Source organism: Hyperolius riggenbachi, chromosome 5 (assembly GCF_040937935.1).
Source record: "Hyperolius riggenbachi isolate aHypRig1 chromosome 5, aHypRig1.pri, whole genome shotgun sequence".
In the NCBI taxonomy this organism is placed as follows: Eukaryota; Metazoa; Chordata; class Amphibia; order Anura; family Hyperoliidae; genus Hyperolius; species Hyperolius riggenbachi.
This window is the reverse complement of record NC_090650.1, coordinates 334,769,558-334,788,376: the sequence shown is the minus strand read 5'-3', so window position 1 is coordinate 334,788,376 and position 18,819 is coordinate 334,769,558. Positions and strand designations below refer to the sequence as shown.

General features: G+C 45.6%; 1 protein-coding gene across 3 annotated transcripts in view; it reads left to right on the top strand.

Moving 5' to 3' along the window:
* Positions 1-18,819, top strand: part of PRKDC (protein kinase, DNA-activated, catalytic subunit) — a 270,531-nt gene that overhangs the window by 227,998 nt on the left and 23,714 nt on the right. For all 3 annotated transcript variants that reach the window (XM_068237357.1, XM_068237356.1, XM_068237358.1), the window contains 3 exons: positions 978-1,198; positions 3,014-3,106; positions 5,939-6,025. In XM_068237357.1, coding sequence (XP_068093458.1) covers positions 978-1,198; positions 3,014-3,106; positions 5,939-6,025 — 401 coding nt within the window. The remainder of the gene's footprint in view (positions 1-977; positions 1,199-3,013; positions 3,107-5,938; positions 6,026-18,819) is intronic.

Genomic DNA, 18,819 nt, shown 5'->3' with positions numbered 1-18,819 from the left:
GTCTGACCAAGTGCCTGGGCAAACTTATGGCTGTGTCCCATGCCAGCACTGTGCCACTGTTCCTGACACATTTATATGCCATCTTGTGAACAAGCCAGCTAGTGACTCTGCTAAGGAGAGCTGGGGCTGGGAAAATGATAAGACTAGAGTGAGTGCATCATCAGAATAGGTGAGAAAACTGATCACTCCAGCACGCTTCCCTGACATTACTCTGCGGTTACCTGCTGCCATCTGCCCAGAACTTTATGGAATGTGCCTAAACAGAACCCATTTTAATAGAATGTCCAGATATTTACAGACCGTTGGCCACCCCCATTAGGTGGACCTCTCTGCAGCAAGCGCATATATATACAGTGTCTCACAAAAGTGAGTACACCTATCACATTTTTGTTAATTTGATATATCTTTTCATGGGACACCATTGCAGAGTGACAAGTGTGAATGGCTCCTATTAATAAAATAGGAGCCATTCACTGACAGTTTAGCAATGAGCGGAGAACAGACAAAAAAAAATGTCCGTTCTCCACTCTAGTTGGAGCACAGCCTCGTGCTCAGCAGTACTTCAAAGTATATTGTAATCAAGTTAAAACAGTAGTTGAAGATTAATAACAATAACGGATGTAACTCTGAAAATGCTTCAGTTTAGCATTAGTGTTGCCTGTGTGACAGACTTCATGGAGAAGCATGCAATCAGTCTGACCTCTGATTATTGCTCCTGATTAATAACTGGGTAAATTTTTGATAATTTCTGCACAAAATCAATATCTTTCTTGATCAAGAGCAGATTGGACATGTCGGAAATTGCCGTGTTGATCTGTCAGGAAAATTGCATTGTGTATACCTAGCATTAGAAGTCTTATCAGCTGATCAAAATGATCACATGCTTTTCTATGGCTTTTGGTATAGATCAGCGGCAATATTTATCTTATCCTAGAGTTTTCCTTCAAATGTTACATTCTTCTTATTATTATTTTAAGGTTAAAGTTATGGCTTCAATCAGAAAACCTAAGCGTATTGTTATTCGGGGAAATAATGAGCGAGACTATCCATTTCTGGTGAAAGGTGGGGAGGACCTGCGTCAGGACCAGCGCATTGAGCAGCTTTTTGACATCATGAACATCATCTTGTCTCAGGATGCAGCATGCAGCCAGAGATATATGCAATTAAAGACATACCAAGTGATACCCATGACCACACGGTATGAGATGGATTCTATGCCTGCTTTTATGTTTTTCTGTTGACCGTCTTTTTTCCCCCTCCCATATTTTTCCTTGTTAGTAAAGGTGAATATGACTATGCTATATCTCACACAATTCTAAAGTTTGATGCAGCTGATCCAGAGAATTTCCCTCTGGAAATGTAAGTCATATGACACATAGATCTAAGCCACACTGGGGCCATTGGCTCCCCCCGCAAATTGCTTTCCCTCCCCCGTCATCCTGTCTTTGCGGCACTAGAATATCTCTTCAGCAGTGTCACAGCGCCTTCTCTATGACTTCTTCAGCTGCATCTCTCATTACCTAACTCCTCTTTAGGAGTCGTAGAGAGGGGATGCTGTACGTGGCTGAAGAGGGATTCCTGTGCTGAGAGATGAATGCCTTCTCCTGCACGCTCCGCTCGCTCACAACTCTGCATATTGGGGGGCGGGGGGGGTAACCTAATACTGGGGGCACATCTGGCTGCCTATACTTGGTGTTTAGGGGCACCTAATACTTGAAATACATCTGCTACCCATGCTGGGTGTCTACCTTATACTAGAGGCACATCTGAATACCTATTCTGGGGGGAGGTAACATCTGCTACCTATACTCGGAGCTACCCAATACTCCGGGCACATCTGGTGCCTATACAGGGGCTGTATTAAATAGGGGGCATATCTTGCTACTTATCTTGAGGGAGGGAAGCATCTGCTATACTTACAGGGGAAGGTTGCTAATTGGGGACAGTACCTGACGCTGCTCAGTGAGAGGCTGGGGGCAATCTGGCTACCTAATATCTTGATGCACATGACTACTTAATTATTGTATCAGGATGCACAAGGCTGCTTTATTTACGTATACGGAGACACCTGGCTACTTTATCTTGAGACATACAGTATGTATAATTGATTCTTTTGTCTAGACTAGAGGCATGCAAGTACTGTATTTTTAGGACTTGTTAAGACACTCCTTACCATAAGACACACCTAGGTTTACAGGACAAAAACCCGCTGTGATGGGGAGAAAAGGTGCGTCTTATAGTCTGAAAAATACAGGTCCTTATTTTGTCTGGTGGCATGAAACTACTTTATTGCTTTTCCTGGGACCCTGTCTTAATCTGGCTCTTGACCAAGGGGAAGATAAATAATGCTACACTGCCACTTCCCACGGCCAGTTGCCCCCCCCCCCCCCCCCCTTCCACCTCTAAAGGTGTACAGGCCACATGGTACATGGCATGTAATGTATGTTGTATACTTTACATACTGTAAATGTTAATGCTGGGTGTATAATTCTTTTTGTCATGTGCTCCACACAGTTGGAGCTGCCACGGACCTCATGTGGGTGATGATGGGATAGGGGGAGGGGTTTGAACGCCTCATTCACTGCTGTGTATTCCAGCCAAGCCATATCGAACATTAGCACATGTCAATACACAAAAATGTTTGCATTACAAATTATTACCGTATATATTCCATGAAAAAAAAATCATTAAAAGCATAAGCCTGAACCAGGGCTTTAATCATACAAATGTAATGAAGATCTGTGCTGAGAATGATGTAAGCTTTCACTGCTGACCTCCTAAAATCTGCTACTTGCATGGCTGTCATGGTGATCCTGTGGCTTCAGTATACATCTGACCTTAAAACTTGTACAGGGTCACCAGCAAATGTTATAAGTAAAATATCATCATGACAGCCAGGATGCTAGCAGGCCATCAGTGACAGCCTACATATTACCATCTACAGAGATTACCCTTCCTAATATATATAGAAAAAAGTGAACTAACCAGTTTGTAACTTTTTCTTTCTTTCTAGAATTGGAATAATTGAGTGGCTGGAGAACACATACACGTTAAAGGACTTCATTATTGGAGCAATGACTGAAACAGAGAAGAAGGCTTTCTTGGGGTATTTCATCTTCTGATAAGTGCATTCAACACCACTGATAAACATGGCTGTATACCATTAACCTCCCTGGTGGTACGGACAAGCCTGACTCTTCCAGGGAAAAACAGCTTGAAAACCATATGGTCAAACTCGTCCAGCAGTTTTAAAGGGATACTGTAGGGGGGTCGGGGGAAAATGAGCTGAACTTACCCGGGGCTTCTAATGGTCCCCCGCAGACATCCTGTGTTGGCGCAGCCACTCCCCAATGCTCCGGCCCCGCCTCCGGTTCACTTCTGGAATTTCTGACTTTAAAGTCAGAAAACCACTGCGCCTGCGTTGCCGTGTCCTCGCTCCCGCTGATGTCACCAGGAGTGTACTGCGCAGGCACAGACCTTACTGGGCCTGCGCTGTGCGCTCTTGATGACATCAGCGGGATCGAGGACACGGCAATGCAGGCGCAGTGGTTTTCTGACTTTAAAGTCAGAAATTCCAGAAGTGAACTGGAGGCGGGGCCGGAGCATCGGTGAGCGGCTGCGCGGGCACAGGATGTCTGCGGGGGACCATTAGAAGCCCCGGGTAAGTTCAGCTCATTTTCCCCCGACCCCCCCTACAGTATCCCTTTAAGGCAGGGTTACGTTTTTTCACATTAAAATTTGTTTGTATGTGAATTTTCGCATGCTCAGGAAAACTGCATGTGAAAATTTGCACATGGCCGTGAATTTTAATATGAAAAACTGCCCGTTTTCTGTTTGAAGAGTGGGGAAATTGTGACCTGGCAGAAATGGAAAATTTAAATACATTTTTTGACTTGATGTTGTATTTGAAACTTTTTATATTTAAAATGTGTACTAGAACCTTGCTTGACACAGTTTGGCAAGTTGCAGGCAAATCTCGTGAAAATTATTTGAACCACTGTTTGCACAGACATTGAATGTCAAAGGACCATTGGTGCAAAAAATTTTGAAGATTAAAATAAATAATTATAGATATGAAATGTGCATTTTTGAGAAAACTGCGTTATAAATTACTGTAATTTTTGAACTATAAGACTCACCTTTTCTCCCCCAAAAGTGGGGGGGGGGGGGGGGGAACTGCATCTTATAGTCCGAATGCAGGGAGTTCCTGACTTGTGAACGCCTGCTAATATACACCTCCAACCCGCCGCAATGTCGGGGATTCCATGTGCTGTGCCCATGCAGAGGAGGACACAAAGGGGCATAGAGGAGGACAGAGGCGGACTCAGGAAGACACGAGGTACAAGTGGACACGAGGTATAAATGGATGCACCAGGTTTAGTATATATTTTTTCCCCTGGTGTTCTAAACCTAGGTGTGTCTTATGGTCAGGAGCGTCTTATTGTGATCCTTTTCACTGAGTCATTTTTGTAAAGATTAAAGGAAATACTGAGAATCCCCTATATTGGCTATCATTCATAAAGCATTCCCGCATGCGGAAATGCGTAATACCGCTGACTTTACCGACCACCGAGCAAGTTCTGCATTCATAAAGCCTCTTTCCGCATGCGGAGCTGACATTCCCGTGCAGAGTGACAACATACCGCCTTGTGCGGCTTTGATACGCAGTTATCCAGAAAAAGTAGCAAAAGGTTCATTCATAAACATTTCCGCATAGCGGTATGCGGAAGGGGATTACCGATCCCCTGGATGTAGCGGGAAGCTTGCGGAGTACATGTAAGTGAATGGGACGGACCTCCCACACATCAGCAGAGAGAGCACCGCATGGAGGGACTCGACCAGCTTTTCTGTTTCCGCATGCCTACCGCCCGCCTGCCGACACCATGCTCCAGAAAACCTCCGCACTGCTACCGCCCCAGGCACAAAGTTTATGAATTACCACCCAGAAGGCACAACTACCGACGGCGGTATTCTCCCGCACGGGTTCCCCTTACCGACAGCCTGTTCATGAATGATAGCCTATGTGTTGAACTTGTCCAAAACCTGTCAGTTTTTACTACTTACTGAAAGTGACATAGGAGAAATGTATTCGATCCATCCCACAGTGGATACATGGGGCCGGTTCACACGTGCGGATGCAGAACGGAGATGGTAAGTGCATCCCCGAGGTGGATGAGTAATATCTGTTCTGCATCCGCATAGAACAAAAAATACAGTTCGCTCCACGTCCGCACCTCACCGCAGTCCGCAGCGTTGATCACGTCAGCCCGTACGCATCACTGCTCACCTGTCCCGCCGCCGCTCGTCTCTTTAACTGCCTGGAGGCCAGCAGAAGCATGTGGCTCTCCATAGGCTGCAGCAGGCCAACACTCCCTAGCTACAGAGAGAATTTTCATTGATCCAACATGAACCAATGAGAATTCTCCCTGTTGCTGAGGATTTCCATTGGTCTTTTGCAGCCCAATAGAGATCCTCTGGGCTGTTTACGAGGGATCGAGCGGTGGTGATGGGCGGTGGGACGTGTGAGTATAACATCACGACAGCGACGGGATGCGGAGCAAATCAGGCAACGCGGCGACTAGCCTAGTGATAATGGAATGCGCCAAGTTTGGACTATGCATTCTGTCTCTCGTTACGCGGCACACGGATCCGTGTATGATCCATGTTTTAGGAAAGCCAGTTTTCTTGACTTATCATGTCTGATAGGTGTTGCTAAGGATGCAGTCCATTACCATGGCAACCACTCGGTACATCAGATTTTATCCTATATATTATGCACTGGCAGTGAAGGTCTGTAAGCTCACAAACCCAGCATAGCTTATTAAAAAAGAATAATCACAATTCTGATCCAGTCACATAAAGCCTAATATCTTTATATTCTAACATTTAATTGGAAAATTTCTATACATTTTATTGGTGATTATTGCTTGATTTGCAGGGGGGATAGCCCAGATTTGCACTACAGAGCCTGGTTAGATAAGAAAGGCAAAGAAGGAGCACCTCAACATCATCTTGCTACATACAAGTAAGTGGATAGCTATTATTTTCTTTTAAATCATGTTTTATTGCTTTCAAAACTTAACATAATCCTGAACAAACTTTACACAGTAGTGCATATGCATCTCTTTGTAACCACAGTGTTTATCGAAACAGAACTTACATATGTGTAATCCACCAGGGCTGTGGAGTTGGTACAAAAATCCACCGACTCAGACTCCTCCGTTTAGGATTCCTCCGACTCCTCGACTCCGACTCCTCTAATTTGCATATTACAATCTTGTTGATTGAAAGTATGTAACATGAAATTTGTCTCTTAACTGCCAACACTTAGGAATTTTAAAAGACAACTGAAGTGAGAGGGATATGGAGGCTGCCATATTTATTCCCTTTAGTCATAGACTAAAACTAGTCCTTGGTAAGAGTACTTGTAAAAGGTACAGACAGGAACAAAGAACATCTATCAGGCCCTAGGCAATGTAACTGTGGGTACATGTAAGAGTGATGTGCAGGTACTCTGCAGGGGAATGAAGAGATTCTTCCTCTATTACACATTCTTCATGCACAATCTGAACCAGGTTTATGGGTGATAGACAACACCTCTGTGTTCAATGTGCACAACATTCTCAGTGGATTCCCTGCAGCTCTGTGGAGAGTGCATATGTAGAGTATAGTACTACTGTGTAACAAAGTAAACCTGAGACAGATGAAATTAAAGTTTTATACATACCTGAGGTTTCCTCCAGCCCCCTTCAGGCTAATCTGTCCCTCGCTGTCCTCCTCCGCCACCTGGATCTTCTGTTATGGGTCCAGGTACTTCAGCCAGTCTGTCGTAGTGCGCATGCACACACTCCGCCGCCGGGAGTGTACTACACCTGCGCAGCACTATTGCGCAGCTGCAGAACGCTCCTGGCTGTGGAAGCGGCATGCGGCCGGACTGCGCTGACTGGCTGAATTACCAGGACTCATAGCAGAAGATCCAGGTAGTGGAGGTGGACAGCGAGGGACTGATTAGCCTGAAGGTGGCTTGGAAGAAGCCCCAGGAATGTATAAAACTTTTCTTTTCATCCTTCTCAGGTACCATTTAATTCGTAGTCACCAAACCAAATTTTAACAACCTATCAAATTATTTGATTTCATGAGCAAAGAGAGTGCGTACATTTGCATAAATTAACATCAACGCAGAATTATTTCCATCTCATTGACCATCTCTATTAGTGACACGGCTACACATCTGGCTTTATACTTACAGCATAGATGTTATTTAGTATATATGAGATTCCTGTGTACACATCATATATACAGTCACAATCAGATGTGTATATCTGACTTTAAAAATACGGGGACTGCTTTATTGAAGCAGCACAAGTAACTAATTTTGATTGGTTTATTTCATTTTTGGGGACTAAGCACAGCTATTACTGTATGTATAAATTATTTATGATGAAATTTTATCATATTTTCTATTTTAATTACAGTTTCAATTCAATAGGAGTCGGCACATTTTTTCCCGACTCAGACTCCAGGCACCCAAAATTGCCACAACTCCGACTCCACAGCCCTGTAATCCACACAAATTCTTGCAATTACAGTAATCCGAATCCGGTTTTATTTCGCCAAGTACAATGGGGGTTGTACCCAGAATTATGCTTGGTGGTGCAGGAACATGCCGTGGTACAGTAAACAAACAGTAAGGTGCATAAGCATACAGTGGATTGTCCAAAGAATAGGCATAGATAAAAGATATGAAAAGATAGGCCAAGTAGCAGGACCTTAATCTGCTGCCGTTTATGGCACTCAAAACGCTTCTGCAGCGGTAAATGAATCAGGTGCCCCACAGTCTGTTCTTGGGTAAGAGGGAGAGGAGAGGAAAAAAAGGGGAAAACATGCGAGTCCCCTTGGGATTGCGGCAGAACCTGGCCAGTTAGAGTCCTGGTTGGCTGGCCTAGCCAAAGATCCCTGCCTACTGGTGTGATGTGCTGGAGGCTGCAGCTGCTGACCTTGCTGTGGGACGAGGCTCACCCCTTTCAGAGATGACTGCCCTGTGGGGGCAGACAAACAGGTCTGTGGTCCCAAGCAGTGGCGACAGTTGATGGTAACCTTACCGGCGTGTGGGACAAGGGTGGCCTGTCTCCGCTGTCAGAGTTCGCTGGGGGGGGATACTGGTGGCTGGTAAAGCTTGTGCAGTAGCCACAAATCCAAAATGTAGCCCCAGACTTGCAGCTTAGTCCAGAGTGGCTGGATAAAGGGCTTAGAGGCGCGGAGGGGTTAGCCTGGAGTGACCCCTGCAGTGCATATACCGGGTATAGGACGGGGCCCAGGCAGCAGTTGCAGCTGGAGGATTGGTCAGCAGTGGCAGGATCTGGAGACACCAGGCAACAGCAGAGGAGCCTGGAGTGACTCCACAGTGCATATACTGGTGTGCAGCAGAGGATGGGCCAATTGCTTGGCTGGCAGTGGGTCCAGGAAGGTGATCCATCTGATGTGATCCAGGCGGAGTTCTAGCCAGGCAGCAGTGCAGGGTCTTGTCCTGTGTGGGCCAGCAACAGCAGCGACGGCAGGAGATGGTTCAGGGCAGTAGCAAGATCTGACCTTGGTAAGGGCCTCTTTTTCTACCAGGTAGCAGCTGGGCAGAACCCCCTGATTTCACGTGGAGCGGCAGCTGAACTCATGGGGCGGAAGTTCGGATTGCTGAAGCTGTAACGGACGGGCCACACATTTAGTTGTACTTGGAGGGGGGAACCAGGGAAAGCCAGATCTGTGATTGAGGTAGTTGTAATTGGGGGAGGAGGGGGGAAAAGCTGGAGCCCCGTGACCATAGCTACCATCAACTGCCCCATCTCATTTGTTGTAATATGGGGGATGTGCTGCAGGGGGTCACTTGTTCTTGGCTAACTTGTGGCTCTTGGTCTTCTTGGGCTGCAGCACGGCCTGGATGTTGGGCAGGACTAACACCCCCCCTCCCCCCCCCCCCCCCCCCCCCCATCCCCATGCGATGGTCGCCCCACCCAGCAGCTTGTTGAGCTCCTCATAGTTTCAGACAGCCAGCTGCAGGTGGCAGGGGATGATGCGGGCCCTCTTGTTCTGGGCGGCTCCAGGATCTCAGCAGTCGGGTACTCCTGCACTGTGGCCAGAGAGACTGGAGCTCTGGCCCCCACCTGCTCCGTATAGTTGATCTTCCTCAGCAGACAGTGAACACGGCCGACTGGAAACTGCAGGTCAGCACGGCAGGAACGAGTCTTGGCCCTAGCACTGGCCTTGTCTCTTTGTTTGCCGTGTTCAGACATAATGATGGCAGGTAATGACCTAACGTGTTACCAGCACAATAAATAAGATGGCTTATTAACCACTTTTGGGCCACGGCCCCCATAGTGACCACCAGGCTATTTTATTTACAATTAAGGCCACTGCAGCTTTAAGGACTCGCTGCAGGGCCGCACAACTCGGCACACAAGTGATTTCCCCCCCCCCCCCCCCCCTTCCTTTTCTGCCCACTAACAGAGCTTTCTGTTAAATGTTTTTTTGTTGTTTTTTTTTTAATAAATATTTATTGTAATTATTTTTAAATAAATAAACCTTTTTTTTTTTTTTTTTTTAATTTTAATTTACTAACCCTTCCTCCCTCCCGTTGCCAGCCTATGACAGCGGATTACTTCTGTGTTTGCAGAGGGGACACATGGCTGTCCCCAGTACAGTGCTGCCTTAGATCGCAGCGCTATACAGTGTTATTAGATGGTGTTTCGCCGTCTTACAGACTCCTAACGGTGATCACTGATGGGGAGACTGGTGTCGGAGCGGAGCTCCATCATTCAAGCGGAGATGCGTGTGATCTCCTGCAAAACCCCGCCCCAGGACTTAAGGCGTGGAGTGGTCTTGGGGCTGTCGCCGCGTTCACGCCTGTCGGTGTGGAGCGGTCGACTAGGGGTTAATGCTTAAAAGACTATCACGTGAAATTAAAAATACTTGTGAACACGTACAAATAAGAAGTTTGTTTCTTCCAGAGTAAAATGAGTGTAAATTACTTTTCGGATATGTCAGTATAGTTACAGTAGGTAGTATAAATCTGACAGAACCGACAGCTTTTGGACTAGTCCATCTCTCCATAGGGGATTCTCAGCATGTCCTTTATTCTTTATAAAGACACTTCCTGAAAAGGATTTATACAAAGATGCTGACTAGCCTCTCCGCACACTTTTTGGGCAATTGGGTGGAGCAACTGCCATTCACTAAGTGCTCTTGAAAATAAAGAAAATCCTGAGAATCCCCTATAAGGAGATAGGCTAGTCTAAAATCTTTTGGTTCTGTCAGATTTCTACAATCTATTGTGACAGCAATATAGCAGAAAAGTAATGTATGGCTTATTTTACTCTGGAAGAAGTGTACTTATTATTTGCATGTGTTTACATATACAGGTAGTCCCCGGTTTACTAACGCCCGACTTACAAACGACCCGCCAATATGAATGCCAGCCGATCCGCCACGATGACGTCACGCAGCCGGGGACTACCTCTTCTGCTGCCGTTTTTTAAGCAGAGTAGGCGCAGCGGAAGCCATATTAGGGACATCTCACCTGTTCCATGGTGGTGTAAGGTCCCAGCGTGCTGCCCGGAAGCTGCGCGGCCCGTCCTCTCTCCATTCAATGTCCTCCCGGCGGCTTCTCATGCGTTGCATAATGACGTGAAGTGGTGGCTCCTCCTGAGGCGTCGTCATGCGACGTATGAGAAGCCGCCGGGAGGACAGTGAATGGAGAGAGGACGGGCCGCGCAGCTTCCGGGCAGCACGCTGGGACCTTACACCACCATGGAACAGGTGAGATGTCCCTGATATGGCTTCCCCTGCGCCTACTCTGCTTAAAGAATGGGGGCAAAGGTGGCACATGGGGGACATATGGAAGACACAAGGAGGCATATGGGAGACACATGGGACATATGGAAGACACAAGGAGGCATATGTGAGACGCAAGGAGGCATATGAGAGACACAAGGCGGCATATGGAAGACACGAGGCATATGGGAGACACATGGGACACACAAGGAGGCATATGGAAGACACATGGGAGACACAAGGAGGCATATGGAAGATACAAGGGAGACACAAGGAGACATATGGAAGACACAAGGAGGCATATGGAAGATACAAGGGAGACACAAGGAGGCATATGGAGGACACATGGAAGACACAAGGAGGCATATGGAAGATACAAGGGAGACACAAGGAGGCATATGGAGGACACATGGAAGACACAAGGAGGCATATGGAAGACACAAGGAGGCATATGGAAGACACAAGGAGGCATATGGAAGATACAAGGAGGCATATGGAAGACACAAGGAGGCATATGGAAGACACAAGGAGGCATATGGAAGACACAAGGAGGCATATGGAAGACGCAAGGAGGCATATGGGAGACACAATGGAGACCAAGGAGACACGGGGCTAGAGATGAGCCAGAGGGGGACACTGGAGGCACAAAGGACAGAAATGGAACAGCGTCCCGACTTAAAGGGAACCTTAACTGAACGGGGGGTAAAGAGTTTCACTTACCTGGGGCTATTACCAGCCCCCTGCAGCAGTCCTGTGCCCTCGGCGTCGCTCTGGAATCCTCTGGTTCCCCGCTGTCACTTAGTTTCGTTTTTGACGACTCGCCAGTCGCCGGCCGCCAGGCGTATTATTGGACGCATTCACCAATGCGATTAGCGATATTGCGGACCGCAACGCGTACAAAAATACACGTTGCCGCATATCTACGCGTGCGGAATGCAGCAACGCGTATTTTTGTACGCGTTGCGGTCCGCAATAGCGCTAATTGCATTGGTGAATGCGTCCAATAATACGCATGGCGGCCGGCGACTGGTGAGTCGTCAAAAACGAAACTAAGTGACAGCGGGGGACCAGAGGATTCCAGAGCGGCGCCGAGGGCACAGGACTGCTGCAGGGGGCTGGTAATAGCCCCAGGTAAGTGAAACTCTTTACCCCCCGTTCAGTTAAGGTTCCCTTTAAGAACGGATTTAGGTTAAGAACGAACCTACAGTCCCTGTCTCGTTCGTTAACCGAGGACTACCTGTATATGTAAAATTTTACAAATTTGCGCAATAGTGGTCCTTTACAGTGGCACTCAATAGTATAAAGTAGAATGTAATAAATTATTCAGCCTTATTGTTCAGTTCAACTTTCAGTTGGCTGCATGAAATAGTTTTTTTTTAATTAAAAAAAAAACCCTCCCGCAGCCGCCCTGGCGATCTTAATAGAACGCCAGGGTGGTTAATGCTTGTCCAAAAAACACCACAACTCATTCCGGTCATTGAGGCCTAGCCTCCCACAAGCATCCGTTAGGGAAATCAGCCTGGCCTCCTCCCTCCTTAGACATGTATCTCTACACCCACCTCTTACAGGTATTTGAACTGATTTTAACCCACAAAAACGAAGACAATTTGGATTGCCCCCATGTATTTCTCTCACATGAGCAATCAGACGACTCGCACCTTTTCCAGTCTTAATTGAATTGTAGTGTTCCTGAAATCTTTCACACATCGGTCTAGTAGTTTTCCCAATATAATATCGTTTGCATGAACATAAGATGGCATACACTACAAACGTCGATTTACAATGGAGGAGTTCTTTGAATAGAATCTCGTGACCCCCCAATATGAGTGATTTACCAGGGAGGAATTGGTGGCAGTGGTTACAATTGTGACAACGAAAATTGCCTTTAGGTTTCATTTTAGTTAACCAATCAGCCTCCCTTTTCTCCCTGTACTCACTTCTGACTAGTATGTCTCCAATGGTTTTAGCCCTTCTAAATGTCACTATGGGTTTCTCATGTAGTTTAGATCCCACATTCGAGTTATTCACCAACTCGGTCCAATTTTTGTTAATAGTTTGGCGAGTTCTCTGAGCCATAGGAGAGAAGTCAAAAACAAAGGGAATAACGGATTTCCCTGTATCAGATTTAAACGATTTTTTCTTTTTAACCTTACATTGGAGAAGTTTTTCTCTTTTCTGTCCATTGGCTCGAGTGAATGCCTCAATCAGCACGGACAATGGGTATCCTCGAGACATCAATCTAACACCCAGTTCTTTGCATTGGGCTTCAAAATCTTTTTGTTTACTGTTATTCCTTTTTAACCGCAAAAACTGGCTATATGGTATACCATCCAACACATGACGTGGATGGTAGCTAGAATATGCAAGGATAGAATTAGTGGCTGTCGATTTTCTAAACCCTCTAGATAGTAACCTTCCATCCTCTACAAACAGCATAAGATCCAGGAACTGCAATTCAGTGTCACCCCAAACTCCTGTAAATTTCATGTTTAGGTCATTCAAATCAAGCCATTTTACAAAATCATTAAAAAGAGCTTCCTCCCCATCCCAGACCAACAGCACGTCGTCCATATAGCGATACCAGGCTACAATGGCGTGGCGATGGGGATTACTCGGGTGGTAGATGAAACAATCCTCCCAATGCGCCAAAAAAAGGTTTGCAAAGGTAGGTGCCACCGAGGTCCCTATCGCCACGCCAGAGGCCTGCCTGTACCAAACACCATTGAACAAGAAAGCATTGTGTTTCAAGACATATGACAAACACCTCCCAATCTACCCACAAGGGGTCTTTATCCTGTTGGACCAGAAATTCTTGGATAACCTCCAGCCCCCTATCCTGTGGGATCCTGGTGTACAAACTTTCCACATCAATGGACGCCAGGTGGTACCCCGGCCTCCATTGTATGGATGGGAGAAACCTCAGGGCCGCCAAAGTGTCGGCCAAGTAGGAAGGGATTCTCTCCAGGAAGGGCCTGAGTAGGTACTCCAAATAGCGGGATAAGGGTTCTGTTACCGATCCCTTGGCCCACACAATCGGCCGGCCCGGAGTTCGCTCCATGTCTTTATGAACTTTGGGTAACATGTACCAGACTGGCTTCTTGGGGTACTCAGGGTATAACCCCTCACCTAACTTTCGGGACAGCCAACCTTGTTCAACACCCTGACGTAGAAGTGTCTGTAACACCGCTTTGTATTGCTGTGTGGGGTCCCTGCCCAGTTTTTCATAAAACCTTTCACCTCCCTCTAGCTGTCTTAATGCCTCTACTTTATAGGCCTCCCTAGATAAGAGAACTAGATTGCCTCCCTTGTCAGCCTTTTTGGCTATAATTTGTTCATTAGTACTGAGCCATTTCAAGGCTGATAGTTCCTGAGGGGATAAGTTCGATACAGCCTTGGGGTAGATAAGGGCTTGTAAATCATTTTTGATTTTGTTATCAAATTTATCAATAGCAGAGCCTGGGCTGGAAGGGAAGTCTCTAACTGATCGGCAGGGAATAAATACTTCTCTGTCATTAGAGGGTTCGATAGCAGTTGTAAATCTAGATTCGTTCTCCTCCAGTAAACTCATCAGGTCAGTAAACACCTGAAGATCAAGACCCGTCATAGAAGGTGAGAAGCCCAATTGTTTATCAGATTTTTCATAAAACTGGTGTGTGGAGATATTTAACTTCCGAATTGCCTTATACAAATCAACTTCAAAGTGAAATTTATCAAAATCACAAGAGATGGAGTAGTTCAACCCTTTCTTAAGTAAAGACTCACAGCCCTCTGGTAATGAGAGGCCTGTAAGGTTGATAATTTGTAGCTCGTCCTCCACAGGGGTCAATGTCTCTTCCTCCAATATTTTCGACCAGGGGTGTTGCGGTTCCACTTCACATGTCTTGTCGTGCGTTGAGTGGGGCTTCCTGCGGCCCCGTCTTGTCCGCCTAAAGGGGCCCCTGCACATGACGAGGCAGGTTTAAGTGTAACCGGTGTGATTTTATGACCCGAGGGATTTTCAGGGCTAGAATCTGACCCTGATTCTGAGGTCCAGTAGCCGCGTTGCTTTCTTTTGCGGTTACGATCTCTGCCTGATGGTCCATTCACAGCTTGACCCCAATCAAAGATCCGACCTTTTTTGTAATCGTCTTGGTCTCTCCTAAATTTGCGGAGTTTCCTCTCTTTTATTTTATCTTGTATCGGGCCCAATCGATTGTCAATCTTCTCAATAATAGTGTCGTAGTTTGCAAAGGTGGTAAGTTTGCCCAACACTTTTTTGCAGTCCTTAAGCTCATTAGATATTTTGTTATATTCGACCTCACTTCGATCAAGCACTATCTTTTGAAGCTTCAGTGCATTTTCCAACTGCTGATCCTTCCAAACTTTCATAAATTCCACGTCATCCTGGTACTCCAATGCCTCACTGTACTTACGAAAGCCCCGAGCTGCAATATGTTCACCGTCGTATCGTCGTATCGAGTCGTCTGATTGCTCATGTGAGAGAAATACATGGGGGCAATCCAAATTGTCTTCGTTTTTGTGGGTTAAAATCAGTTCAAATACCTGTAAGAGGTGGGTGTAGAGATAAATGTCTAAGGAGGGAGGAGGCCAGGCTGATTTCCCTAACGGATGCTTGTGGGAGGCTAGGCCTCAATGACCGGAATGAGTTGTGGTGTTTTTTGGACAAGCATTAAGGAATTGGTCATGAGCTCTCATCGCTAACTTCTCCTTTTTCCCCTTTTCCCTCTTCTGTCCTCCCTTTTTCCCTCCCCCCTTCTTCCCCCCCCCTCCCTTCCCCCACCCTTTCCCAAATAACTCCCTCTTTTTCCTCCTTCTTTTCTTTTCCCTTTCTTTTTCCTGGCTATGTTGTGTCAATGACCTGTATTCCTGGTTTGATTAATAGCTATACTGTAAATTCTATATGTAACACACCTCTCAATGTTACCCTTATATCTATTGATTGATCAACTTTTTGTTGAGCGATTGGGGTAAAAGAGGTGATCCTAGCTGATATTCCCCTGTATTTCCTGTGTATTCAATTTGTTCTGTGCCTGTTTATTTATCTTATGCATAAACTGTGCTTTGTTTTTAACTTGTAGTCTTCCTTATCAGGACGGGTTGACTGGACAACCAGACGCCCGTCAAATCACTTCCCCCTGATACCGCAGCCTCTCTTTTTGAATATTTTTGTTGTGCCCTATGGGGATGGGATCTGCGTTTGGCGGCGGCTCGGAGCGGCGTTCTTTGTGCGGTGCTCGGCTGAGGGGGCTGGCTTGCTGTGTCGGAGTGTTGGCTCCACCCGGTTGCCTGGACTACCAGACGCCTGTCAGGCCACTCCCCTCTGATACCACTGCCATCTATGTATGCGTTCCGCATAGCTTCCGGTTTCCGGAAGCTGAACCCCTGTGATGCGCCCGGAAGGGGCGGGGCCTCATGGCGGCGGCTCGGGACGGTGTTTCCACGCTCGTTTGGCTGGGGGGAGTGACATCTAGATAGGTAAGACTATTTTAACTGTTGTTTCAATGTGTAAGATGTAAATTTCTTTGCCTCTAAAGAAGCAGAGCGAGACTCTGTGAAACAGACTGTTAGGCTTAACCACTTGAGGACCTAGGGCTTTCTACCACTTAAGGACCGGCCACTTTTTTTCCATTCAGACCACTGCAGCTTTCACGGTTTATTGCTCGCTCATACAACCTACCACCTAAATGAATTTTGGCTCCTTTTCGTGTCACTAATAAAGCTTTCATTTGGTGCTATTTGATTGCTCCTGCGATTTTTACTTTTTATTATATTCATCAAAAAAGACATGAATTTTGGCAAAAAAATGATTTTTTTTAACTTTCTGTGCTGACATTTTTCAAATAAAGTAAAATTTCTGTATACATGCAGCGCGAAAAATGTGGACAAACATGTTTTTGATAAAAAAAAACCATTCAGTGTATATTTATTGGTTTGGGTAAAAGTTATAGCGTTTACAAACTATGGTGCAAAAAGTGAATTTTCCCATTTTCAAGCATCTCTGACTTTTCTGACCCCCTGTCATGTTTCATGAGGGGCTAGAATTCCAGGATAGTATAAATACCCCCCAAATGACCCCATTTTGGAAAGAAGACATCCCAAAGTATTCACTGAGAGGCATAGTGAGTTCATAGAAGATATTATTTTTTGTCACAAGTAAGCGGAAAATGACACTTTGTGAGAAAAAAAAAAAAAAAAAAAGTTTCCATTTCTTCTAACTTGCGACAAAAAAAAATGAAATCTGCCATGGACTCACCATGCCCCTCTCTGAATACCTTGAAGGGTCTACTTTCCAAAATGGGATCATTTGTGGGGTGTGTTTACTGTCCTGACATTTTGGGGGGTGCTAAATTGTAAGCACCCCTGTAAAGCCTAAAGGTGCTCATTGGACTTTGGACCCCTTAGCGCAGTTAGGCTGCAAAAAAGTGCCACACATGTGGTATTGCCGTACTCAGGAGAAGTAGTATAATGTGTTTTGGGGTGTATTTTTACACATACCCATGCTGGGTGGGAGAAATATCTCTGTAAATGACAATTTGTTAATTTTTTTTACACACAATTGTCCATTTACAGAGATATTTCTCCCACTCAGCATGGGTATGTGTAAAAATACACCACAAAACACATTATACTGCTTCTCCTGAGTACGGCGATACCACATGTGTGGCACTTTTTTGCACCCTAACTGCGCTAAAGGGCCCAAAGTCCAATGAGTACCTTTAGGATTTCACAGGTCATTTTGAGAAATTTCGTTTCAAGACTACTCCTCACGGTTTAGGGCCCCTAAAATGCCAGGGCAGTATAGGAACCCCACAAATGACCCCATTTTAGAAAGAAGACACTCCAAGGTATTCCGTTAGTAGTATGGCGAGTTCATAGAAGATTTTATTTTTTGTCACAAGTTAGCGGAAAATGACACTTTGTGAAAAAACACAATTAAAATCAATTTCCGCTAACTTTTGACAAAAAATAAAATCTTCTATGAACTCACCATATTCCTAACGGAATACCTTGGGGTGTCTTCTTTCTAAAATGGGGTCATTTGTGGGGTTCCTATACTGCCCTGGCATTTTAGGGGCCCTAAACCGTGAGGAGTAGTCTTGAAACGAAATTTCTCAAAATGACCTGTGAAATCCTAAAGGTACTCATTGGACTTTGGGCCCTTTAGCGCAGTTAGGGTGCAAAAAAGTGCCACACATGTGGTATCGCCATACTCGGGAGAAGTAGTACAATGTGTTTTGGGGTGTATTTTTACACATACCCATGCTGGGTGGGAGAAATACCTCTGTAAATGGACAATTGTGTGTAAAAAAAATCAAAAGATTGTCATTTACAGAGGTATTTCTCCCACCCAGCATGGGTATGTGTAAAAATACACCCCAAAACACATTGTACTACTTCTCCCGAGTACGGCGATACCACATGTGTGGCACTTTTTTGCACCCTAACTGCACTAAGGGGCCCAAAGTCCAATGAGTACCTTTAGGATTTCACAGGTCATTTTTGTTTCAAGACTACTCCTCACGGTTTAGGGCCCCTAAAATGCCAGGGCAGTATAGGAACCCCACTAATGACCCCATTTTAGAAAGAAGACACCCCAAGGTATTCCGTTAGGAGTATGGTGAGTTCATAGAAGTTTTTATTTTTTTGTCACAAGTTAGCGGAAATTGATTTTAATAGTTTTTTTTCACAAAGTGTCATTTTCCGCTAACTTGTGACAAAAAATAAAATCTTCTATGAACTCACCATACTCCGTACGGAATACCTTTGGGTGTCTTCTTTCTAGAATGGGGTCATTTGTGGGGTTCCTATACTGCCCTGGCATTTTAGGGGCCCTAAACCGTGAGGAGTAGTCTTGAAACCAAATGTCGCAAATAACCTGTGAAATCCTAAAGGTACTCATTGGACTTTGGGCCCCTTAGCGTACTTAGGGTGTAAAAAAGTGCCACACATGTGGTACCGCTGTACTCAGGAGAAGTAGTATAATGCGTTTTGGGGTGT